This window comes from Falco punctatus, assembly GCF_963210335.1.
Source record: "Falco punctatus genome assembly, chromosome: 19".
Taxonomy (NCBI): Eukaryota; Metazoa; Chordata; class Aves; order Falconiformes; family Falconidae; genus Falco; species Falco punctatus.
Window position 1 is genome coordinate 1759333 of NC_137599.1, and position 25583 is coordinate 1784915.

The 25583-nt window shown below is 51.1% G+C and overlaps 1 protein-coding gene across 2 annotated transcripts; it reads right to left on the bottom strand.

The window, feature by feature from the left end:
- Window positions 1–312: 312 nt before the first annotated feature.
- Window positions 313–25346, bottom strand: KPNB1 (karyopherin subunit beta 1; the record flags this gene model as incomplete). Of its 2 annotated transcripts, XM_080369673.1 has the most annotated exons (22): window positions 25022–25345; window positions 24701–24759; window positions 21494–21676; window positions 19867–20067; window positions 18072–18224; window positions 16910–16969; window positions 16500–16589; window positions 15982–16092; window positions 14381–14482; window positions 12971–13195; window positions 12375–12566; window positions 10971–11101; window positions 9597–9744; window positions 9206–9277; window positions 6654–6798; window positions 4882–4964; window positions 4173–4280; window positions 3771–3914; window positions 3565–3670; window positions 3112–3226; window positions 2319–2480; window positions 313–1665 (listed from the first exon to the last, which is right to left on the bottom strand). In XM_080369673.1, coding segments are annotated over exons 1-22 (2631 nt in total). In that variant the 5' UTR covers window positions 25062–25345. The 2 variants fall into 2 exon arrangements, with proteins under 2 accessions (XP_080225799.1, XP_080225798.1); XM_080369672.1 differs by lacking the exon at window positions 313–1665 and having other exon boundaries at window positions 2315–2480; window positions 25022–25346.
- Between the last annotated feature and the right edge of the window lie 237 nt (window positions 25347–25583).

A 25583-nucleotide genomic window follows, 5' to 3' on the forward strand; every position in this document is an offset into this window, starting at 1 on the left:
CTGCATTAATAAAAATGAAATGAAAAAGAGTCTCAAAACCCTGCACCTCCTCCGTTTTTTCTTGGCTTATTGCTGACAATCTAGGATAAGCAAGGGACCGTTCCTCAAAAGCAAAAGTCTCATTTAAGAGGAAATGAGAGATTCTGATCCTTCATGTGAAAATAAAGACGTTGCATGACTGGGGAAGCAGCAAACAGCCAATTAATTTCCGAGTTGCCCATCAGACTGTTACTACTCTATTGAAAAATAATAATAAAAAAAAAATTAATGGGTTCCCCTTTTACTGGAAAGACCAAGAATACAAAAAGGAAGTATTGGGGAATGTTTGACACCATTTTATTAATCTTCAACTGCAGTGGAAAAATATAACCTTTTACAAGTGCCGTCTTGTGTAAGCTCAAGTCAGTATATATATATTTTATATAAATTTATTTTTTCCTTTTTTTTTGTTTTTGAAGTGCAGCAAGAGACCAATACCACATTAAATTTGATCAAATAAAGAGCACAAAAGGCCAAGCAGTTTCCAAATGGCATTTTATCAGATTTTGTTTGAACATTGAATTTATCCTCATTTTGCAATCCAAAATATTACCTGAAGTTTTATTTTGTTTTTCAACTCTTTGGCACAATTTTTGTGGGTGTTCGGGCTGCTACAGTACAAGTCAGGAGAGATCTTTCCCTTTGCGTTCTCACTGCCAATTCGGAGCACTTAATGTTTGTTTGTGTTTGTTTGAAGCCTGAAAATCTTGTTAGACAATTTATTTCTATTCCCTCTAACGCAAGAGTTTTGTTTTTCCCCCATTTCTACATTCACAGTTGAACAATATTAAGGAAGGAAAGGCGCTTTGATGAAACGAGATCATGAAAAGCGTCACTCAGAACGGGAGCTCTGAACATTCGTCAGTGTTTCCCTAAAATAAAAAGCCCTAAAGAGCGACTTTCCTTTTTTTTTTTCTTCTTTTTTTTTTCCTCTTTTTTTTTTTTTTTTTTTTTTTTTCCTCTTTTCTTTTTTACATCTCTTACGCTGCATCAGTAGACTGAACTTCGGTTAGTTTATGAAATGCAACAGCTAACCCTTTTTTATTATTATTTTTTTTTTTTTTTCTCGGGAAAAGATAAACTGCAATGACTTGAAGTTGAGAATGTGGATACCGCCTCATTCACACACACTCACTCCTAGACTGAAAATCCTTCACCCCCTCCTTTTATCCCATGCACCGACAGCATCGTGTGGCAAAGGTGACGGCAGGCGGCTGGAGACCCCGGCTCCGTCTCTCTCTCCAGCAGCCAACACCAGACCTCAGCCCAAGAGCACCACAGCTGAACCCAGTTTTCCTCTCCTCCAAACCGGCCGCTCCCCCCTTCTGCGCCGGCCACGACGGAGAAGCCAGTCCTGGTCTGTCGGAAGAAGAGACTCGCTCGTGACTCGGCCAGGGATCGCTCGCTCCCTCTTCCCGACGGTGGCCGACGGCAGGTTCCCTGCGCAGGTCAGTGCTGCTGCTGGGGCTGTGGCGGGATTTTCAATGTGGTGTGTTTCAAGCCTCACTCACTCATCCTCTCATTCCCAAACATTCAGCATCCGTGCACACTCCTCACTTCCGGGTTTTTTCAAAAGATTGGAGATTTCCAGTGGGGGTCTCGGGTGTCATCCCAATGGTAACAGATCTGCAAGCAGAAAGGGCTCATCAAACAAGAACCCCAACACCAGGAAAGCCCACGCCGGGGAGGTCGGACGAGCAGAGAGTGGGGAAAAATTGACTTTGCAGAAGAGAAAGAACAGGGGCACCAAGGAGCTTCTCGGGAGGGGGCGAGGAAGCTGGAGCAGACACACCATCACCACCACCACCCCCCCCCCCCTGCTCTTTTCAAAGGGCGCTTCGGCAGAACCACAGAGCATCTCAGGTGGGAAGGGACCCCTAAGGACCACCCTGCCTCCGCCCAGGGCTGGCTCCAACTAAACCGTAAGGCTGAGAGCATCACCCCGGCGCTCCCTGGACTGCAGGTAGGACCGAGGAGCCGAGGCTTGGACTCCAGCGTGCCTGGAGGAGCGCAGGACGCGCAAGGGCGACGCACCCCCCCCGGCGCCAGCCGCCCTCCCCTGGGCCGCCCAAAGCCAAGCGCCTTCGCCGCCTCCCTGGGGCTGGTGTTTGTCCTGATCGACGGGGCTTGTTTACAGCAAAATAAACCTGACCCAACCTTCTAGAGAACAAGGCTTTTGTGCGGCGGCTCTCCCAGGCTCAGGAGTTTAGCCGATTTTATAGTTATGCCACATGAAAAGGTGGGTGGGTGTGTAAAAAGAGGTGGGTGTCATCCCTTACCAAGCTTGATTCTTCAGTTTTCTCAGTTCTTTAGTTGCCCAGGTAGCAAGGGTTTTTGTTTTGTTCGTCTTGGATCTTCTTCCTTCAGTTAGCAGTTCATGTATCATGGGTCTAGCTTCTACTAATTTCAGTACATCTTTTCCAAATGCTGTACACAAATCCCTGAAGAAGAAAGAGAGGCTTTGAGGCTGAGCACCGCAAACAGATGTGCCAGCACCACTCCGATCGGCTCTTGCTAGCAAAAAGAAATCTGACTCACAGCTAATGTCCTTTTTAAAATGCTGCATATGGTCACTAATTTCAGCAGGAGGAGAGCTGAACAGTTCTCTGAAACTGTGACTAACCGGAGACATTCAATCTCCTGTCCAAAGACCGATGTCCCCAGTGTTGCCCGTCAGCTCTTCCTAAATTCAATAGAAAAGATTAAAACACCCTGACCCGAGTTCCTCCGCACCCAGGGCATCGAGGGTGGGGTGTGTTGTTTTTAAGCCCAGGTCATCCTGGAAAAACCCTAGATCTGGCCGGGATTCCTGGAACACCCGTCCAACTTTCACTCCTACCTACTGGTTTTCACCCTGTCAGCTGAAGGACCCTCACCCTGCGTGACCCACTTCACACCTTGGGTTAAACATCCAACACCAGATGGTAAAAAAACTCCAACCTGATGTTAAACGCTTCAGACAGTCATAAAAACGCAGCCTCAAACATTTAAGGCAGTTGTACAAAGATTATTTTTTTTTTTTTATCTACCTAACGAGCCTGCTGTCGGTTGAAATCAGATCAGGATGCTTACCCTATGAGTCCGGCAGCACACGCCACTACTCCGTCGGTGTGATCCTCATCTCCAGCGATGTGGTCGATGTAAGACAGAATAAATTCTACTCTGGGCTGCACCAGCATCACATCCGCTGAAAGCAAAGAGCTTTGTCAGAGCGGGGCGAAACACGGCTCATGCCCTTCAAAAGGGACCCCAGCCCACCCCTGGGCAGGCAGAATCGGACCCTAGGCACGCTCTTGGAGACGGGGAGGGGAAAAACTGCCAGAGGAAGAGGAATCGTAAGCGAAGGGCTCTAAACCCACTCCCTGCTCACAGCAGCGGAACATTGACACCCACACGGATGGGAATACACGAGGATGTGCCCATGGACGTGACAACAACCGTGAAGCAGCTCGTCCAAGCAGAGTTCTTCCTACCTCCCTTTGTCATTTTGGGCACAGAGCCGACACGGCAGCACAGGCTACTCACGATGGACGTTTTCTTGGTCTCCTTTCAGTCCCTGGATGATGCCGGTGTAAGCTTCCAGGCAGCCCTCCCTCAACTCGTTCAGGTAATCCACCATGTCGTAGTCGGACTGGGAAGGCAATGGGAGAGCATCCTGCAGCAACGCCCCGGAGCGCGGGCACAGCGCTCGCTCGTCCGGGATTTTCACGGAGCGTGCCCTGGCGGCTTACCTTATCGACCTGCGCCTGGGAGGCCTGCTGCAGGGTGTTCAGCACGACGTCTAGGTACTTCTTAAATTCTCCTCCGATGGCAAGGGCGATATCGCCGAACACCGAGAGGATCTGAGGCTTCACAGACCGATGAACATTTTCGTTCTGGAAGAGATTTCAGCACCCTCCAGTTGGACTTCTTTTGAAGCGGGAGGGGGGGGAGCTAATACATCAAGACACGGCCTTGAAGTGTAAATCCTTACCCCCAATAAATCTGGATTCCATTCAAATAGTAAGCAAGAAAGTTGTCAAACACAAGATCTTCAGAGCATGCCTAACACTTCTGCTTCTCCCACCTCCCACTTTCTTCTCAGCGTGCAAGCCAACTGTTACTAACTGGCTAATGAGAAGGTAAACACTCACCCCCAAGTTCTCCAGGAGCAGCTGCATAACCTCGTCGCAAAAAGGCAAGATGTTGGATTGCAGGGCTCGGCACAAGTCACCCACCAGGCCCACCGCAGCCAGACAAACCTGCAAACAGAACAGCAAGAGAGACACCCACCCAGTGAGTCAGGCCTCCAGGCTCCATCCCCAACAGCTTATTAAAGCACCAAGCAGTGGTGCGGCCATCGCACCGCCAAGAACAACCACCCTCATCTCATCTAGCTGATGAGTCCGTCCCTGCTTCCTTTGTGTCACACAGCTGCAAAGAGCTTCAGCCAAGGGGGAGGGCAGGAGATCCAGCCGCCAAAGCGACAGGTCCCCGCTCTGAACAAACGCTGCCAAACGCAGCAGCCGGGCGGTCTGAACACCCACCCCTCGCCGAGTGCCGTGCCTTGGCCTTCTAAAGGAACCACAGCGCCGGCAGCCACCTCTTCCCTCACCGAGGCCAACTAATATGCAGCCACCGTGAAAACCGAGGGGTCACCACAAAAGCCTTCCACTAATTAAACAGAGCAGAGACTAAATTTGCGCATGTGGCCAGTAATTAGAGAAAAGTCTAGGGGGCTCCGGTTTTGGTTTCATCACCAGAAGCTGTGGTGTCTCACGGATGCACCTGCTGAACCCAGCACCTGGGAGCAGAGAAGGATTTAGATGTTGGGAGCATGGGGCTGCCTGGTTTGACCTCTACCTGGTACTCGGCATAGTTCTTCAGTCCGATGCCAAGGAACGGTTTGAAGGCATCCATGTACTTCAGAAACTCTCCACCTAAGACTGTGCAGGGAAAATATTCTAGTTAGAAGAAAATCCCAACCTGTGACATATTTGCTGGAGTTCCACAAGACAGAAGCCCACCGTTCCATCCCACCCAAACCCGGTACCCGCACCATCCACAGAAGCACAAGAAATGAATTCTCCACTAGACATCACGCGATGACTGAGCGTTAGTGAAACGTGTCCATCTGGACTAAACGTTTGAGATGAAATCGCTCGATTCCTTGCAGGCCTCTGAAGGCAGACAACCCCCTCCTGCGCTCAGAAAGGACGTCGAGATCTTCCCAGCCGCGCAGACCCAGGAGAGGGATGTGGCAGCACACTTCTGACAGCGCCCGGCACGGTTACGTTGCACCAGCTGAAAACTCTACGCCTTTTCACACGGCTTTATGGCCACAGCATCTAACATCTTCCTTCTGGAAAGAGCTGCTCGGGTCACGCCCGGCGCTCTGCGGGATGTTTCCATTTAGGCAATATCCAAAGTAAAATACTTCAGCTCCCCTCCGCCAGCTCCCACCTCCTCAAGTCACTTGCATTGCCAAGACCACGCACGCAGCCTTACCTATCCCAAAGCCAAAAGGCTTGTGTCCCAAGAGGATACCCAACTTTCACTTTTACTTGCTGGTGGGCTCACAACGATCCCACCCAGCCTCCTCATTCCCTTCCCAGCTTCCTCAGGCAATCCCCCTGAACGCTGCCCGGGTACCCACCACGGGCTGGCTCTCCGGCACGTGCTACTTGTTGGCAGGAACAACTCCAAAATGCCAAAATTAAACTCTGCCACAATTACAAGGTGCTCCGTGTCCTCAGCAATCAGACATGGAATTGTCCAAGGCCAGGCTGGACGCGGCTTGGAGAAACCTGGTCTAGCAGCAGGTGCCCCTGCCCAGGGCAGGGGGCTGGAAGCAGGTGGGCTTTAAGGTCCCTTCCGCCCCAAACCATCCTGTGATTCTACCAGGAACGGGTCCTGTCACCTGCCCAGAGCCCCGCAGGCTAGCCAGGGTAACAGCCTCAGGAAAAAAGGAGGATTCAAAGCAGCATCTCTACAAACTCATCTCCCTGAAGGCCATTTCCAAATCACGCACGGCTTTCATCGGACAAGGCAGGAGCGTCAGGCAACGAGCTGACGTACAGCCTTCCAGCGGCGCCTCAGCTTTCACACGTGCGTCCCTAGAGCTCCGGATGACGCCACCGCCACCAGCCTCTAAGCCTGAACCACCAAGCTCAAACTGCCTGGACCACCACAGCCCAAACTGGGCTTCCTTCGCCCAGCCCAACCCACTCCAACGCCCACCACTGCTGCCGTGACTTCTTCTAGGCAAGAACGATGATGTAAATCCGCCGCTGACCAAACCGCCGTGGGTCACAGGCAGCGGCGAGCACTAATCGTTAAGATAACGTCGAATCCGTCCTGCAGCACCACGAGGAGACCAGGTCCCCGTCGGGCTTGGCCCTGCGCAGTGTTTTTTCCTGGCAGAATTTGCATCGTAGCTACATCATGAACCACAACCGACCCATCCGATCACCGACCGCAGCCTAGCCCAGCCAGCCCGCCTCGGCTCCACAGACGTGGCGAGACGCGTGGTCACAACCGCTCCTCAAGGAAAACCAGGATAAAGTTTTTCAACGTGTTTTCAAGCGGAGAAGGCAGCTCGGCAGCTCTGCCTCCCCCCGCGGCACAATACTGACCTTCCACCAGGGTGCTGACTGCCATCAAGGCGTCCTCCTGCACGCCCCCCGAGCCCGCCGTGCTCTGGAACATTCTCAGCAGAGATGCCATCACCACATCCGAGATCTGCAAAGCATCCTGGTGCTGGACCTTCCGGAGGACATTCTAAGTGGGAAAGGAGGAAAAAAAAAAAAAATAAAAAAAATAAAAAATGATTGTCATCGCTTCCATCTATGCGAGGCTGGCTCATGCCTTTACACCCCCTGCGCTAGCTCCGAACACTCGTGACCACGTCGGTCTGCTAAAAGCGAAGCTGCTGTTTGAACTCTGTGGCTGCAAAAATATGCTTTGTCAGTGCAAGCGCAGAGTCCCATTCATTTTAGCCGCATTCAATTTTCCAGCTACAGAACAAGCTGAATCCACCTTTCCTGCTGCATAGGCTATTCTCCAGGCTTTCCATTTCTAAGCTGGCATTAAATGCGACCAGCCCAAATTTGGCCCTATTAAAAAAAAAAAAAAAAAAAAAAAAAGCCCTTTTGCATCGCAGCAACGTGACTGCGATCTCCGGCTGCCAAGTATGGGTTGCACATAAGCTTTGCTTCTAAACCACGGAATTAAAACTTCAGAAATGCTGCTGGTTCAACTCCGACATAAGCGTGTCCTTACCGCTAACTGCAGTCAAACCTCTCCCAGCCAGGATGAATGGAGAATAAATTAACATACAACCAACGCAAAATACGTTTACAGGAACATGTTTAGCACCGAAAAGCAAAACTGATTTCTGGAGAGAGCAGAGGCAGTTCTTACACACTTAGACACAAGCAGAGCAGGCTGGCGAGCCCACATGTGCTCTCTGTTACAGAGCAGAAGGACCACAGCAGCATCCCCAGGTGAGTTTATCCCGAGCTTAACCTAGGCTCTGCTCCCACGGCACAGCTCTGACCATCCCCTTCCAGCATGTGAACTACGGAACACAGCTCTGACGGATCCCGATTTCAAATAAATTTGCATTTCCTATGAAACGAGAAAGACTGATTGCTTAACCTGCGGAGGAAAATAATGATTTCAAGTCTGCTTCTTCAAACTGAGTCACTCCGAAGAGATTGACTTTGACTGTTTAAATAATTGGTCTTGATTTTCTCATTCCTTTTAAAGATTAACAAATGTTTTTCCTCTGGTGGATGTTCAGAATTTTATTTCCAGCAGAAGAGGAAAAAGTTATGTAACAAAATAGTGTATTTGACTATGTAACACCAAAAAGAGTCTCTCTGCTGGCTTCTGCCGAGTGGTACTTAAGGATCTGCTGCAACTAATGGAAATACTGACGGTTCGGATTTTGCAATAATGAAGAAACACAACGTTTACAAATTAGAACTAGCAGTTTAATTCCACCTGTCCTACGCTTCCGACAGGCAAACAACGCCGTCCTGAAAGGATCGGTGACCACGCTGGGCCAAAAGGAGATTCCAGTATGGAAGCCTCCGTGTTAAAGCCCATGGAAGGGCAGATTATTCCCATCTACCCATTATTTGATAAATTATCCCCAAAACTGGCGAGTGGAAGGAACTGCTGATGCCGTGGGCTTTTGAATGAGGAGGATGGAGTTACTGGTGTCTCAAAACAACCTGGAGACAACCCCCCGGAGACCTCCTAACCTCGCTGAAGAGGATGGGAAGCAAACCCAGATACAAACCGGCTGTTGTCACCTGTGGGTGAGGAAAAGGCTCTTGCGCCTGGGCTACGAGGAATGGCAGGGAACCGCAGCGAACAGGCACCCCCCCACCCCCAAAGGGATAAATCTGATAGAGGGAAGTGCTCTGCCCTGCTTTTATTTCAGGTTACACAGCGCTCCGGTTACACCTCCAGAAGAAAACACTCCTTTCTTCCCCGAGCTGCGCTGACGCTGAACCTGCGTCTTTATCAGAGTTTTAAAGCTCGTCACCGTTAATAAGCTAGGCATGACAGCACAGGAGCACCCCTCCTGCAGCGCAGACAGGAAAGCCTCAGCATCAGACACCACGTGAGTTCAGAAAAGGCGAGCTGAGGACTCGCCTGAGCAGTATGGGGGGCCGAACCCCCCCAAAGTGGCTGTTTTGTAGGAGTGAGGGGAGGAACTGCAACACACCGGCACTCCGAGTCACAGGGGCCCTTCATTACCAGATGTTTAATTTCAAGGGCACTCAGTGCATTTTAATTAGTGCCATTTTAAATAAGAACACCAACCACAAGAGGCAGATGAACAAATTAAAGCCATTATGGAGTTTTTTTGTCTGTGCCAACCAAAATGATTGTTCAGCCTGTAGCCACCTAAGAGCCAATCTGAAGGCATATACAATCTTTACCATGCTGCATACGGTGTTCTTTATCCATATTGCCCTAAATTTCCCAAGTCCTATTCCACTGAAGCCTTCTGAACCTTGCATCACCTCCCACACATCAGCTGGGACACAAGATCCAATTTTCTTACGCAGAGCTCATCAACAGGACCACGACTGTGTCCCCAGGGGCACAGAAACGTCTCGAAAAAATCACCTCTCGCCCATACCCACGAGTGCAGGAGATGGGAACTTACCTGTAGAGTAGCACAAAGAAGAGACTGAAGATCATTGAACTGGATTCTGTCAGAAGTGCTCTGGATATGAGACTGAAAAAGAACAAAATGCCGCACGTGAAAAGCCTGCACCACGGTCCGTGCAAGCCCAGCAGATTTTGATGGCACTAAGAGTTCCAGACATTCAATTCTGAATGTTTCTTCCAATTTAAGACAAGAAGTGCTGTTCAGAAACTTATCAATATAAAAAAACCAAAATACCACCTTATACCATACTATACGCAGTCAGCACCAAACCCTTTTTTTTTCTTTTTTTTTTTTTTAACCCCCCTACACCAGATAAAGCCACCACCACACCTGAGTTTCCTCAAACTCCTCACCGTAACGGGGGTTTACAATCCGGTTGCCCTACCTCCATCTGCAGCACTTGCTGAAGTCGTTCCATAATGACCAGAGTTGTCTTTTGGACAGCAGGGTAACAGTCCTTGGCACTGTTTTTCACTATTTCCATCAGAGATTCATATGCAGAACTCCTCAAGTTATTCTGGTGTCCATCAGGCCTGTAACAGAAGGAATACATTTGCAGCTCCCAGTGCTCAAGCTTGCTTAGAAACAGAGATTTTATTTTTTTTTTAGTAAATCGGTAACAGCTAGATTTTAGTGTTGTGACAAGCAGAAGCACTTGCACGCCTGTATTCCAAGACTTGAAAGTAAATGAAATTTGTGAAGCCACTTTTGGAACATTTTTTTTTTTTTTTTCATTTGCTGTTAATAATGACTTCCAGGATCTTCAGGCATCGGCAGCAAGTGCAGGAAGAGAAAAAAAAAGCCTCAAAGCCACCTCTCCCCCGCCTGGGAGGAGATGGTCTCGGGAGGTGAGCAGCATACATTACACACCGCCATCCCTCCCAGCCGTCAGCAAGGGTGTCAAATTTGAAATAAAGACAGCTGAAATCTGCGCTAAGATGACTGATGGGCTTCAGAGCCTTGAGCTAGACACCACGCTGCTGGTCGGATGTAAATTAGACGGGAAGAGTTTAGACTTTGAACCGTTCAGACAGGGACACCGCGTAAGGAGAAGGAGTCCTGCAGCAAAAGGCTTCAACAGGCGCCTGGACTGATCCAAGGATTGAACTCCGAGCTGTCAAGATGTATCCTGCCTCGAAGGTCGCATAAAACTTCAGTGTTACCTTTAGTTTTTGCAGCTGCAGAACTGAGATAAGTATTTTGCCTCATCTCTTTACGCTTCAGTTTAGTTGGGCAAAGGAGGGTACCCAGCCTAACCGGGTCCTCACCTCCTCCGGGAGCAGCCGGTGCTGATGGGGTGGATGTGACGCTACAGCAACAGCCACGGCGCGGAGCAAGCACAGTAAAACAACTGGACGATATGGTTTGGATCGTCCTAATTATGTCTTGCTGCAATCCTGATTATCCAGCGGCCTCCTAAGCCAACCTGGAAGAGGCTCTGACTAAATGTGCGTAGCCTTCAACTGCGCTCAGAGGCTTCGAAGTGCAACAGGGAAGGGGCACTCCTGGAGAAACCCCCGACCTACTAAAAGCAGGTACAGACAAACCACCGAGAACTCATCCCGTGTGAACGGCTCCCTTCCCAGGGATTAGCATTCAATATGCCACATGATCCCAAAAAAGCCCGATTCTGATAAAACACCATTCGGATCTAAGCTGCAAGAGCACCAAGAGCCTGAAGTAATAATAATAATAATAATAATAAAAAATAATAATAAAAGCATCTTTGTAGAGCTGAAGCCAGGCAGTTTTGTATTACCTATCTGCAGTCTCCAGAAGTTTCTGAACTATTAGCTCAAACGAAGAGGATAAGCAATAGGTTGCTGGTTCTTCCTGATCATCAGCTACGTCTGCAGCTTCATAGGCAGCTTCAGCAAGACTAGAGAACGCCTGAAACACAGAAGCACCGTCGCGATTACCCAGCTGAGTTCACCCCAAAACCACACAACCCAGCCGCTTTCTAACAAAACCACCCCAAAGAAACCCCCCAAACACACGCAGGCTTAACAGCTCCCGTCACCAACAGCTAATTGCCCAGGGCACAGGACTTGGTGCAACGGTGGCCAAATTTTCCCAGATTTCCGAGGTAACGTTAACGGCGAGGCAGCGTTACTGGTCTCGATAACTGGTAGCTGCCAGGATCAAACGGGGTCAGGGGCAGATTGACTGGACTTCACGGGGTACAGACAGACTCTACCCCCTCCCCAGCATCATCATCATCCCAAGTTAAAATCCCGGTTTAGACAGGGCTGCGGATTGCTCCGCTTCCCGACTGCGGAGCACTCGTAACTGCTCGGAGACAGGTGGCTCAGAGGAGCTGAAAGCCTCCGGACTTTCATTTCAGTCTAAAAAACACATCGCAGTCATCCTCTTCAGAAGACAAAAGCCACAGCTACGTGGACTTTTGCCAGGATCGACGGATTGGGGAAAAGCTTCTGCGCTGACCAGAAGCCTTCAAACCTCTGGAATATGAAGAGAACAAATTCTCTCATTTCTCAAACTTGTTTTGACACGCAAATACTCATCTCTAGCTCAATTCTTACTGAGCAGCTCTCGTAAAAGGCAGTAAGGGACACAGCCTCTTCACAGCGAAAAATCAGCTCTGCTACTCGGTAGTAGACGTGTATCGTGATGACGATGGGAGTGAAGTTAGCAACCCAGCCCGAGGGACTGCAGCTCTCCAAGTGTACCAAACCAAACCCTCCTGCTCCTCAGCTCGGCCCTGGAACCACTGCAGACACGGGCTTTGGTGATGGAAAACGAGGTGTCTCGCCTCTCCCTTAAGATGAAGCGAACAACCCAGCCGCCCCCAAGGAAAAAAGCTAAACCCCAGCGTGCCTGTTCTGAACAGCCATCGCACCAGTTCGCATAGAATTCTCAAACTGAGGGCAGCTTCTACGCCCAGCGAACTTGAGCAGTTTCCTCCTTAAAAAAAAAATTAAAAATCCGTTTTTCCCCTTTACTCTTTCCTACCAGAGCCACAAAGCAGCCCCCAGATAATTCAGTTAACCACACTTGCGTGTGCTGGGTGACCGAGCCATGAGTCACCTCTGCCATCCGTTTCAGCGTGCATTACACATCCGCGTGTGTATTCACGGATGGGAAGATGAGCTGCATCCCCCTCGGTGCTCGAAACTTCTCTCGGGTCCAGCAGCCGCCTTACCCAGCAGACGTTGGAGGCCACCCTGGGCTCCGCGCTCAGACCCTCCATCAGACACTGCAGCAGTGGAGCGAGGTAAATGTCATTGATGGCAGCTTCGGGAAGCATCTCACAAATCCTGCCCACGGTCCAAGCAGTCGTGTCTCGAACCACAACGCTGGGGTCCTTCATTAATTCTATTAAAGTCGGCATTGCCTGGAACGGAACCGCAGACAGGAGAAGGATGAGATCACGCGCGATATCTGGAAATATGAATTTGCTGCTGTTTCTGGGTTTAGCATATCCCCTTTGAGCTACTGACGGATGGGACAGTCTTGATCCAGTTGAGCTGTTGTTCTGGTATTTTAAGATTCATCAGGTTATTTCCCAGGGGTAAGACTTGGGAACTGAGGCACACGGAGTCAGGCATCCCGTCGCTGCGGATCAGAGCTCCGTAACCAAACCACCCACCCTAAGCCTGCCAAACCTCTCTAAAGCATGATCAAAAGGTGGATCCTTTTGCTTTCCATTAAGAACAGCAACGTGCAAAGCAGGCGTCCTCCAAATAAAGCAGAAAGTTTTCGCTCTACAAGCCTCCAAGGGAACGCAATAAATCTTACCTGTATGACTAGTGGTTTGAGCTGGTTAGGCTCTGGTCCTTCCAAAATGCACCCAAAAGCCATCACAGCCGCATCTCTGTATCGCCAATCTGGATTTTTAATGTGTTCTTTAATAAAGGGCAGCACGTGAGGAACAATGTCGTCTTCGCAGCAGGTCGCCAGAAGCATGAGGCAGACACCCGCCGCTTTGCAGGGATTCCAGTCGTCATCATCGTCGTTTTCATCCTAGGAGGAGAGCACCCCTGGTCAGTCTTGGGGAAAATATCCCTTCCCAATCACAGGCAGCAGCATCCTGCTGGATCTACTGCTCCCTTATTACCAAGTGTTATATTTAGAAATTAATTCCGGTCTGGAAGTGCTAGCTACATCTCCGGCAACCCGAGTTACTCGCATCAGCCACACCTCATCCACCCCGGCGTAAGGCTGCTCGCGCTTTACTGACGCACCAACAGCAGCCTCATGCATCTTCCAAATCTGCTCCTCTCCCATCGAGGTTGGGATTTTGTTCCTTTGATCCATGCCACCGCCTGGCGCAGCAGCCCACTGTACCGGTTAAATAGCTCATTTCCCCGGGTGTTAGCTCAGCCACTTACCAAATTCCTTTGAAGCTGTGTACCTGCCTTCTCTCATCTGTTTTATCTTTCCCCTTTTAACAAGCACTTCAGAACCTCCTGCAATTTAATCTCCGCATCCGAGCGGACAGGGAAACAATTCCCTGGACTCTAAACAACAAAAACAGGGAAACAATTCCCTGGATTCACTGAGAGGACCGTGCGTTTTCCCAGTTCATTGCAGGAAGACAAATGAACTCCATCCTGCATGGCTTAATTAACGGTTTTATTTTATAATTAGACCTGCTGTAGCAAGCGATTCCATTAATTTTGATTAGACTGTGAAATGCAGTCCAAATAAGTCCCTGTGAAGGGTTTAACGGGCACCAAATAAACACGGGCCTCACCGTTCAAGAAGTAAAGCCAAAGAATTCCAGAAACTGGATCTCAAATGACGCAGAGAGTGCATGTCGGTTTTAATTTCACAAGCGTTTCATTAGGAATACAGATAACTACCAAACCCCTCCAGAAACCATAAATACAAGCATCTGTTAACAGTATTGAGCACGAAAACGACCCTGCCCGCAGTCTCAGCCCTAAAAACCGATGCATCGCTCGGCCGGTGGTGCGTGATGTGATGCCTTGGGGCAGACCGAGGACCACCACTACAGATGCTCTTCAAAAACGACCCAAGGGGACCTAAAGCACCTTTGGGACCAAGGAGTCACCTATGCAAGGGAGCAACGGCCTCCACTGACAATTTCTTCCTCCGTGCAATAGCAGCATCGCTGCCCCAGAACTTGCCAGCAGGCGCAGGAGGTGGTTTTGGTGGACACGCAGTGGGGATTTCGCAACTCACCTGTTTCGTTAACGTTTGTGTTAGAATCGGGACCAAATACTGTAGCGCTCCCTTCGCGTAAAATTTGCTAGTGTGCTCTGGAGGCCTTCCTTGCTCTGCTGCCTAGAAATAAAAGGTTATAAAATGATGCTCAGTGGCTACATAGGCACAAGGTCTGAATTACCAACTCCAGTAGATGCAAATTTGTCTTCTGCACGCTTTCCTCCCCAGCACAAACCTTACATTATCGTAAGACACGGGAACCTCAAGGACACCCTGCACCCATGCCAGTTAGATATTCCATCAGCAAGTTCAATTTGGCATTCCATACACGTAGAGAGCCCCTCCTCACATGGTACAAATATAAATATTTTCAGTTTGAAGTTATGTATAATTAACAAATGACCCCAAGCAGAAGCAGCAAAAGGTCTGCAGCACATAAACTAGACCTACGTGCTGCCGCCTGTCCTTTTATCCTTGCTATCCTTACTCTTTTGGGCATTCAACATAAATATATATTTAGCCGCTTTTAAAGATGGATATGATTCATCTAGAGCCCTTCAAAGTTTAAGCTATTATTGATCTCTACAGCTAATTTATGCAAACAGCATCTGCATGCAGAACAAGACCCCAAATTCCTCTCCAGCCCCATCCATTGTAAGGGATGATTACTTTCATTTCATCCTATAATTTTATACTTATAAATAATGTATTATCTAGAATGCGATCAATCTTTTTGCGCACTGGAGTAGGACCAAGTCCCTCGTGCCTGTAACAGACCCCGTATTTCTTACATGTTGGTGTAACAGAGTCTGCCAGGCCTCCAGGAGAGCAGGTAGTTCAAGGAACGCTCTCCGTTCTGTGCGGTAGGTATATCTCCATTCAAGATGCTGTCTTAATGAAGCAACAGCTCAAAGATCTTCAGGATACCGAGAACCTTCTGGTATTATACTATGCCTAGTGCACACGCTTAATGCACGTTTGGGTTAACCTCACAGAAGCAGCTCGAGTTGACTTTTGAAGGCTAAAACGGAATCAGGTAGCTGTCAGGTACCGTTTGCAGAAAGCTAGCACTCGGGTGTCACAGCATGTTCTCATCAAACCTGTCAGAGAAGCTTTATCTCCAGTAGTTTCAATTCCCAGCTAGGCTGGCAGTAAAACCGTTTTGCTCACTTAAAAAAGGCAGCTCGTAATCTAGTGAGCAAAAGGGGCTGTATTCAAGCTACACGAAGAACTTTGTCAGGCTGCAGAGCCTACGAAATAAAGAGTCCTTCAAGGGAACGCCAAACACAGCCCCTGCGCAACGTTGGCTGCGAGCTCTGTGTCTGCGTCACCCACAGCCGAGCCCTGGCTCCGACAGCCGCCGGGACCCCGGTGAGCAGCTACAAACCCAGGCGGGTGGGCTTCCCGCAGCTGGGGGCTCAGCTTCTGTCACAGCCATGCGTCACGTCGCATCGGAGTGGCGCGCGGTGCCCCGTCGCGGACCCAGGCGTGCCGCACGGGGGGCTCCGATGGGCTCTCCCACACCATTCCACTTGGGAGAGCGGCAGGACTTCTGCATGTGGTTCAAAGACACGGGCTCGGCATTCCCAAAAAAAAGCTCATGGGCGTTTGGAGCTCACCTCAGACGCCTCTATAGCCAGGTCCATCTCCTCATCGCAGACGTTTGACCAGAACTCTATCCCCTGGAGAGCCACCTCATCTATGTCACTTTTCATTGCTTCGATAGTTATCTTGAGAAACAAGAAAGCAAGGAGGGGGAAGAGAAGGACATCAAACAAGTTATTTCTCCTGAAACACGTGCCCCAGCTGATAGGAGATTCAAGATTGCCTAAAATTGGATGCCACGTTAGTTATTGTTCCCAAAAACAATCTCCTCATCTCGAGGTTTACCAGCCACCAGCACCTCAGGAGGGCTGCAGAGCCAGTCAAGCAACCTGCACTGTCCTGACTTTGGGAGTCTCAAGTCCGAAACCCCGATGTTGGTTTTATGGATTTTGCTAGGAGAGGGATTCACAGCGTGCAGTCGCAGCCGAAGAAAGAAAAACAAACCAGGATCGAAAGAAACTTTTCCTCTGACATTAGGACAAAGGAGTACGGGGAGATCAGGCAACCGCACACGAGAAACCCGAATACTCACAGCAAAAAGCGCAGGACCCATGTACGTCTCCATATACTGATAATAAAGGGACATTATCTTCACCAAATTCTGTAAGGCAGCCACTCGTACCTGCCAGAGTAGAAAATGGATCAAAGACGTGACCTTTCCGAGTGCTTTCAAAACCAAGCAGCTGAATAACCCAGCCTTCCTGCTGATTTAGTTTCCTCCTTACCTAGTAAAGTCTTTCATACGTGACTTAAACCCTCCTAGTAGTTTACTGCTTCTAACTTTACAACCCATTTTGTTTGAGCACTTACATGTGCACCAACGGTTTAACAGAATTACTGTTTATTTCAGGTAACGCTTTTCAACCGTTTGTTGATGCTGGAGGTTCTAGCCTGGATCCCCAGAAAGCTGCAGCGGCAAATCAAGCATTTAATTTCACTCACCCTCGTATCTGGACACTGCGTTGCTTCACAGACTACTTGCATAATAAAGTGCCTTTCAGACTAGAAGAAGAAATAAAAGAACGTTAGAACTGCCTTACAAAAATCATTAGAAGCCTTTGCAAGTCCTCCTGTGGAGGGTGGACTTTGAGCCTGGACTAAGACAATCACACCCATGCAGCATTTCTAAAGATCAAGGAACGGTACAGGTACTATTCACTGCAGTATTTTAAATAATTTCTTCTCCAAGAGGAGAATCCCAAGCTTCCATTTTAAAAAGCCTTAGATAGATACAGCAGACCTAAAGACACCAGCTTTTTGGGGGGAGAAGAGAAAGCCCTGCTGTTTCCTGACGTACTTCAGGAATTGTTCAAGAAACCTCAAAGCTCAGTCAGGACATAAATTCCTTGCGGGGCCGTACCTGGATACTTGCATTTGGGTAGGAAGGAACAGACACGGGCCCAGGTTCTTTACGGTCCTGCAGCCCCGCAGAAATCCACTCCAAATGGATCGTGCACCTCTCACCTCAAACTCTGAAAGACTCTACCGGATCCCCATCAACCTCCACTGAACAGTTGACCAGGGAAAGGTGTCATTAAAAGACCTTCTTAGCTGAAGGTTCAACATTAATTCCATCTTCCCCACGCTCTCCCTGGTAGAGACCCAGAGGATAGACTTAATCCAAGAAAAAAAAGAATAAATAAAAAAAAATCTATTGATTTGTCTGTTCTGAAAAGACCCTGGTTCTGAAGACTCTTGCAGGCCTTCCTCCCCCAGCGATTTTCAGAGGCAAAGTTAAATCTGGATTGCTGCCACACCACTCGAAAGAAAGTGCTGATCCAAGCTTGTGCTCTTACAGCAGCATTAGAGTTGAGTTTGATTAGGAAGCAGAGCATCTCATAGGCTAAACTCTAAGGTCAGTTCAAATTTAACCAAAAATACCCAAAAAACCCCAACCCAACGACGCTCCCTTTCCATTGATGAATCTCTGAAGATTCCCACAGCGTTTCTCCACCACCACAAGAACATCCCGGCTTTACAGAAATGAATCCAAGTCTCAGTTGCAACAGAATTATGCATCAAAACTCAGCGTGGTGCATGATTTCTCATCATAGACCGTGGATTCAACCCTGGAGTTTTAGGTCAAGAATCGGGACCCCCTCACCTCTTTGTCAAAGTTTGCTTTGGTGAATTCCAAAGAGTTCAGGAGTGCGTTAGTAGCTGCTAGCTTCACATTGTTGCTGGGCTCTTCCTTTCTCATTCCCTGGATGATGGCTGTCAGGATCTCATTGGATTTGTCCTGAAGCTGCTCTGGATCCTAAAAGAAGCGTTGATCGAGTTATTTGCCAGCTGAATAGCCTTCTCCACATTTTAAAGCACTAAGTTGGATCCTGAAATCTACAAGTCGAAGTTTTAAGACGTTAAGGCCAAGCAGCCCTTTGTTCACTGGCAGGACCAGAAGACAACTGCAAGGAATTCGTACACCATTCCACCTCTACAGGTTCTGGGACAGGGAAGAGGAGACTGAACTGAGCACAAACACTCCAGACACTCAAGGTGTCCATGCCAAATCAATGCCACTGTCCCAAGTAACAGCCAACAAGCTCTAGACTGCTTGACTTCATTCCATCAGGAAGGTAAAACACACGTGACTGATTTCCAGCTCCTTTATACGCTGGGCAGAAGCCCATGCCAGCAGTTGTGGTTGAGATTTTTATCGGTAAAGTTGCCAATTTTTTTAGATCTAGGGCAAAACCACATTGCTGGGACCAGCAGCAAGGACAGGGAACTGTTAAGCATGTATGGCTTCAAGAATAAAGCTGGGAACATAAGACTAAAGGTTAATTTTTCTTGGTGGTGAATTTAAAGACCGCGAGATGCCCAAATAACAGTGTTGTTACGTCAGGATTTATACAGCAGTAGGTTCCCAAACTCCCGTCACAAACTGTATCACAACGTGAGTAACAAACGACAAAGCTCCAAGAGATCTTGGTTACAAAACACCCAACCAGCAAGCCAGGGTATCCAAAACTCCGGAGGCCAAGGATACAAACCACCCGAAGAAACACGGAACACGCGCTCACGCCTTGCCCAGACTTGCTACAAACAACCTGGAGCTCTCCCCCCACGCAGCTGGGGAGCTCCTCTTTTATTCCATCCGCCCTTCCACGAAGCAACCACCCCCTCCCCTCAGTAAAACCAGTCCCCTGCAGCCTGATGAAAGCACCAAACCGAATGTTTCTCTTTCCACCTCACTACGCCGGAGGTTCAACCAGCGACACGCGGCACGTACGTTCTCCCAGGCATTCAGTGGCACCAACAAAGCAGCAGCCACTTCTGTTTTCCAGTGGTCAGGCAGTGCACAGGGTTTTTGCACGGAATCTACGCAAGACACTTGATGCAACTCAGGGCGATGCTGCAGGCTACGCTGATAGAACCGCGAGACCTTTTGCAGAAGGTGCCTCAGAGCTCAACATTCCTGCCCGCGCATCAAAAATTCCTAAATTACGAATAAAGGGAGTCCCCACGCAAGACGAGGGGAGCTGTCAGGCTTCCCCAACACAAAAAGGAATCAAATGATTATCACTCATCACATTTGACACAAGTGGACGTTCAAGCTGAAGTTTTACAACAGCAACCGTCACACGGCCGCAGCGACGTATAGATTTAAATCTGCACCTTATGGAAGGTGACCTGGATTTCAGCTGCGAAAGCGGGTCAGTCCGTTCAGACACCGTCCCCGCGCGTTTACTGCCCATCGCTCTGCCAGCACAGAGGCATCCTCCGGAGAAACATTAAAGGACAGCCAGAGGGAAGCATCAGAGCCTACGGGGCGTAGAGGTGGGAGAAAGGGAAGGCTGGAAGAGAGAACGGTGCTGGGGAGAGGCTGGGCCAGCACTTAAAACGTGCTCACGATAATACTTAAAATGTGCCCACCATAACACTTAAAATGTACTCACGATATCCTGACAGATGTAGCCAATGGCCTCCAACGTCGACTCTTTCATGTGCTCCGTACTGTGCTGGTTCGTAACGTTCGCTACCAACTGGGGAATGAGTTCAGGCCACTGATTCATGGGGATCTCTGCGCAGGCGATGCCGGCCACACACTGCGAGGCTGAGCTGGGCCGGTACGTTTCTGTCCCCAGCGTTTGCAAAACCTGCGGGACAGATCAGCAGGCAACGGTTTGATGTCAGTGACCGAAGGGAAACGGGCGCTGCCTCCCCACCGAAGCCTTCGCTCGGTGTTACCCAAACATGACCCCTCCCCAGTAAAGCAATTTGGTTTTCTGCTTTCTCCTGCTGCAAACACAGCCGTGACCACGGGCAAATCATCTCTGAAATGGAACGTGGCCACGGCTGCCCCTTTCAGGAAGCCAGATACAGCTGTGCCATCACACGTCCTTCTACCACATCCTTTAAATCCCGGACACAATGCTACGCGCCGTAGCGCGCAGCGATGACTCACCCAACAATTCCTCCCCGCTCATACTACAAAGCAAAATTGCGAAAGCTAAACAAACTATGGTTTAAAAATCCCCCTCCTCAAATACCGGGCTGTTTATGCCAAGATAATCTGAATAGGGCTGAATAATTTCCTTTCACTTTAATAGCAATCAATTAGAAGAATGGTATTTTTTGGGGGTATTCTTCAATAACTGTTTCTTAAAAATATGGAGGGGCGTGCATTTTTCAGCACTGCCAGTTATACGCCTTCATTTTCCATATATCCACTTAAATACTGTACTCCTATTGTTTCTTGACAGAAAACAGTAATGAACTGGTTTTGTTAGCACCAGTACCCACCACCACAGCTCCCATTCACAGTGTAAGTTGCCCCTTCGCTATCACCACCATGCTTGCCCCACCTCCTTCTGCTAGCTGCAGATTCTATCAACAGAAAAAATATATGTAAAGTGTGCAGCCAACTCATATCCCTCTACAGAATGCTGCACACCTTTGCTCCCCACCAGCCAAAACCCAGCAGGGCACCACTTCTGCCATCGCAAATCCTGAACGTCAGCTATCCAACAGCACAGGATTCACCAGGCAAATTCCCCAGCTGCGTGAAAATTCAAGAATATCATTTCCCCTTTACAACTTGCAAATGTTTGACCCTATTCTACTCGTAGAATTTGCTAGGTCTCGTGTAAACACGTGTGTTCGGACACAGAGCACGCCTCAATGACGTTAACGTGGATTGTGAAACAGCTGGGGAAGCTGTTTGAGTGTAGGAAGAAGCCAACCCCAGCCCAGCTGCCATCACCCCATGGGGAAGCCGTGCCCATCAGCTCCCACAGCCGCACAACTATTCGGAGGCTCCTTGTAAAAGCCTTTATAGGTGTGGACTGAAAAGCAGCAGCCTCGTACCCGCTGCCATGCTTTTACCCCGATACATGCACAGAGGAAACAAGCCACGAGCACCAAAGCGCCCAAGCAAGTGCAGGTGATGCTGCTTGTGTCAGAAAAGGGAGCAGCCAGCAGAAGACCCCTCGGGTGGGAAAGGATGGGCACGGCATTCATTGCTCACCACCCCCCCCCCCGTGAGCAAGCGACAGGCGAAGAACCTGAAATCACAAAACTTACGTAGTTCTTTACTTCCCTGCGGGCGTTGGCGTCGATGGCGAGCCATCTCTGTTGGTACTGAGCCTTGATGTCGGGGTCCTTGGATGTCAGGGAGTTCTTGATCTGCAAGCCGGCCGCCACGCGGGCAACCTGGCTGTTGCCGGGATTTGCCAGCACTCTGGACAGTTCCACCAGGAAGGTCGGCTGGGGAGAGAGCAGGGCTCAGCGCCCACCCCCCTGTCCCACCCGCAAGGGGACAACCCCCTCCCCAGCCACCCATCGAAGAGCCCGTGACCCACGGGGAGCTCCTTCTCCACCAGCCCGACAGCAAAGCGCCGCCGCCGCGCAAGGATGGCGGCTCTATCCCAAGATTACCGGCGTTAAGCTCCTAATTAGAACCGCTGGAAGGCAACGTAAGTACGCACTGACTTTGCTGGGTCTTTTTTAGCTTATTCGAGAGACTGTTACCTTCCGTGCTCCTGCCTGCTTTAAGGATTCCTTTAAATAAACTGCTGGGGTCATATGCCAAGATATGTATTTTCTGGATGGATATCAAGCGTGGCAAAGGGTAACTCTCTGCCACCTACTTCCTCGCTTCACAGCGAACACCCAAACCACCATCCAAGTGAAGTCAGACGCTCCTCTGGCGCGTTACAAATAGGTTTGCAGGATGACAAACTCCCTTTTCTGCATTCAGAGGTGCACAGACATAGATGAAGACGGCTCCCCGCAAAAACCGGGTCCACAGGGATAAAAATACCTGACATCCATGCCACTTGCTTTTGGTGCGAGCTAGTGAGAAATGCCTCCGCATTTAAACCCCTTCCCGATTTGACAGCTTTACATTTCAGAGGCTTCCGCTGGGTACAAGGCACAGCTAAAGTTTCAGCAGCGAAGCATTTCCATTTCGCTGGCCCTGGGAAGCGTCTTGCCGAATCAGAAAACCTTTCTAGGAAATAGTGGAAACAGCTGCACCGCTTTCAAAGCCATCTCACACCAAGCAGGAACACAGTTTTCCTGAAAACGTTTAACATATAGTCAGACGTAACCCACGTCTATAGTCTCTGTAACAACTTCAGACACATAACAAAGGTTTTAGGGCACCAAAAAGCCCTTCCTAAAGGTAACTCCAAGCCTTTCCTAAAGCTAACTCCAAGCCCTTCCTAAAACTAATTTAACTTTCAAAAGCCCAGCACCTTGCACTCTGCGTATTTTGGAAAAGCTGGGCTTGATCATTGAAAAAAATTTTTACTTGGGCTATCCATTGCTCTTCAACATGGAAATTGCAGAATTTGGAAACAAAAATTGCAGGACCACTTGAAGTGATGGGTGTAGGCTGTTAAAGACACTGATATTTTAATGCAATAGATAAAACCCTACAAATATACCACACGAAGCCACTTCCCAGCCATCAGGATTGCTCACGTTTTATACATCGATTTTAATGAAAGTGGGGAACCATTCAAAAAAAGTTCACAGGACAAGATAAAAACGTTGCTGCCACCTTTGAGAAGAAACCTGTACTAAAACGCAAAGGTGAAGAAGCGTCCTTGGATTTCTCACTCATAAATTAGCAATAAATAAATTAAAAAAAAAAAAAAAAAGAGTGTCTTTTCATGGAGCTTTAAGAATAATTTTAGCTAAAACAAGAGAAGCACCACATTAAGGCTTCCAGCCTTGAGACTCAAAGCAGATGCAGATGCGTACGACCTCAGCTCCCACACCCACAGAAGTGTCAATGAAAATCTCAGAAAAGGGTCTAAATTAACAACGGGGAGGAGGAGGAGGATGACGAGGAAGAACAAGCTGCTCTGCAGACGCACCTCCATCAGCTGGGAGGTCGCTCCCAGCCCTGGGCGCAGAACCTCTGGCTCGACCCCGTACCTCCTACCCCTTCCCACCCACCATGGACCCGGGGGGGGGTGGGGTGGGGTGGGGTGGGGGGAGCAGCCCCCAGCCCCACACCCTGACCCTCCTGCCTCATCCTCCTGCAGCGCCAAGCCACTGAGCACCCCTGCCACCTGCGGGGAGCCCCTCAGCCCCTGCCCTTCCCGAGGTGGGCCCGTCCCACATCCCACCAGGTCACACGCAGGTCCCAGCACAAGTTCCGCTGGCTGCCCTGACCTGCCTCTCGCCAGGCTGCAAGTCTAAATGAAATTAGTGCATCCCTCCTGCAGAAATTAGTGCATCCCTCGACTCAGGATGATGAGCAGCCCGAGCACATCGCCCCGAAACTTCGCGTGCACAGATCCAGGGGGCTTGTTGGGGTTGGGGGGGGTGGGAATTGTGAGATGTAAGAAGCAGCAATTTAGGGAATTTTGACTCAAACCCCAGGTTTAGCACAAAGGCTCCATCAAACCTGATACCAGGGGACATGGCAAACCCCTGAAAGCGGAGCAATAGGAATAAAGGTGCCGTGACCCCCCCCAGCCCCGCGGAGGATGCCCGTGCTGCTGGCCATGGCAAGGTGAGTGGGAGACCCCCATGTCCCCCGCACCAAACCCAGCCCCGGAGCAGCTGCAGCACCATCACACCTTGACTAAGCAAAAATCTCCCTGGATCCCTGCGAGCTCAGCGCCCCCACCCCCCCAAACCCCGGGGGCACCGGAGGGAATGGGTTGGTTCCCCCCCCCCCTTTTTTTTTTTTTTTTTTGCTTTTTGGGGTTTTTAATTTTTTTTTCATTTTTTTTTCAATTTTATTTTAAAGCGGGTGACGAGGAGCACCGCACGCCCAGCGGCTGCCCAGCAGGACCCCCGCCTCGGGCTGCGCGCCCCCCCCTTCCCCTCCCCGCCCGCCGCCCCTGACCTCCCCTGACCCCCCCCTCCCCGGGCCGGCGGGGCTCCGGGGCTGCCCCCACCCCCCAGCGGCTCCGGGGGGAGGCAGCCGAGCCCGGGAGCGGGGCCGGGGGGCGGCGGGGCCGGGGGGCGCGGCAGGGCCGGGCGGCGCCCGGGGCAGCGATGGCCGCGGCCGCACATGGCCCGCGGCCGCTCCCGCAGCCGGCACCGCCCACCCGCCCGGCGCCGCGTTCCTATTGGCTGGGAGGGGAGGAGGACGCGTTGCTATTGGCCAGGCGCGGCGGCCGGGCGCGGGCAGGGTAGGCTGCGCTCCATGGCGGTTCGGCCTGGCCGGGCGGGGCGGGGGGGGGGAGGGGAGCGCCCGCCACCGGCCCCGGCCCCGACCCCAGCCCCGCCGTCCCCGGCCCGGCCCCACCGCCCCCGGCCGCTCACCAGGTTCTCGATGGCCGCCTGCTCCAGGAACTTCTGCGCCGCCTCGAGCTCGGATCGGTCTGCGGTGGGGGTGGGGGGAGGGGAACCGGCGTCAGTCAGCGGGAGCGCAGGGCCCGGCCCTCAGGCCCCAACGGCAGCACCGCGGCCCGGCCCACTCCCCACTCCGGCCCCGGTCCCTCCCGCCCCCGGCCCGGCCGCCCCGCGGCCTCCCCGCCGCCCACGCCCTGCCGGGGCCTCAACCGCCGCCTCAGGGGTACGCGGCCCCCGCCCCGCCCGGTCTGGCCTACCCGCCCCCCTCCGCCGGCCGCCGCCGCGCCCTACCCGGCGAGACCGTCTTCTCCAGGATGGTGATGAGCTCCATGGCGGCGGCGTGGCGGCTCCGGCGCCGGCGGCGGGAGGCGGGAGGGAGGGGAAGGGAGGGGGGGGGGGAGCGGGGCGGGCCGGAGGAGGGGAGGGAGGGGAAGGGAAGAGAGCCGGACCTGCCCCGCAGACGCGGGAGGGGTGCGCGGCAGCGGCCTGGCGGGGCGGGGGCGGCGGCGGCGGCAGCTCCTGCTGCTGCGGGTGGCGGAGGGAGAAAAAGGGGCCGCGCGAACTAGGAGGCGCGCGCGCGCACACCGAGCGGGGCGGACGGCGGAGGGATACCAGCCGCTGCCCGCCGCCCCGCGCCGCCGCGCTCATTGGCTGACGGCACCTAGAGCCGCTCGCTCTGATTGGTGGATAGGACCGGGGAGCGGCTATTGGCGGGGAGCGGAGGAGGAAGGACGGGGATGGAGCTTCCGGCGGCGCGCGCGGTGATTGGGCGGTGCCGGGAAGGGCGCCCCGGCGGCGGCCACGTGGGGGCCGCGCTGCGGGCGGGTCGGCACCGGGCCCCGGGCCTGGGCAC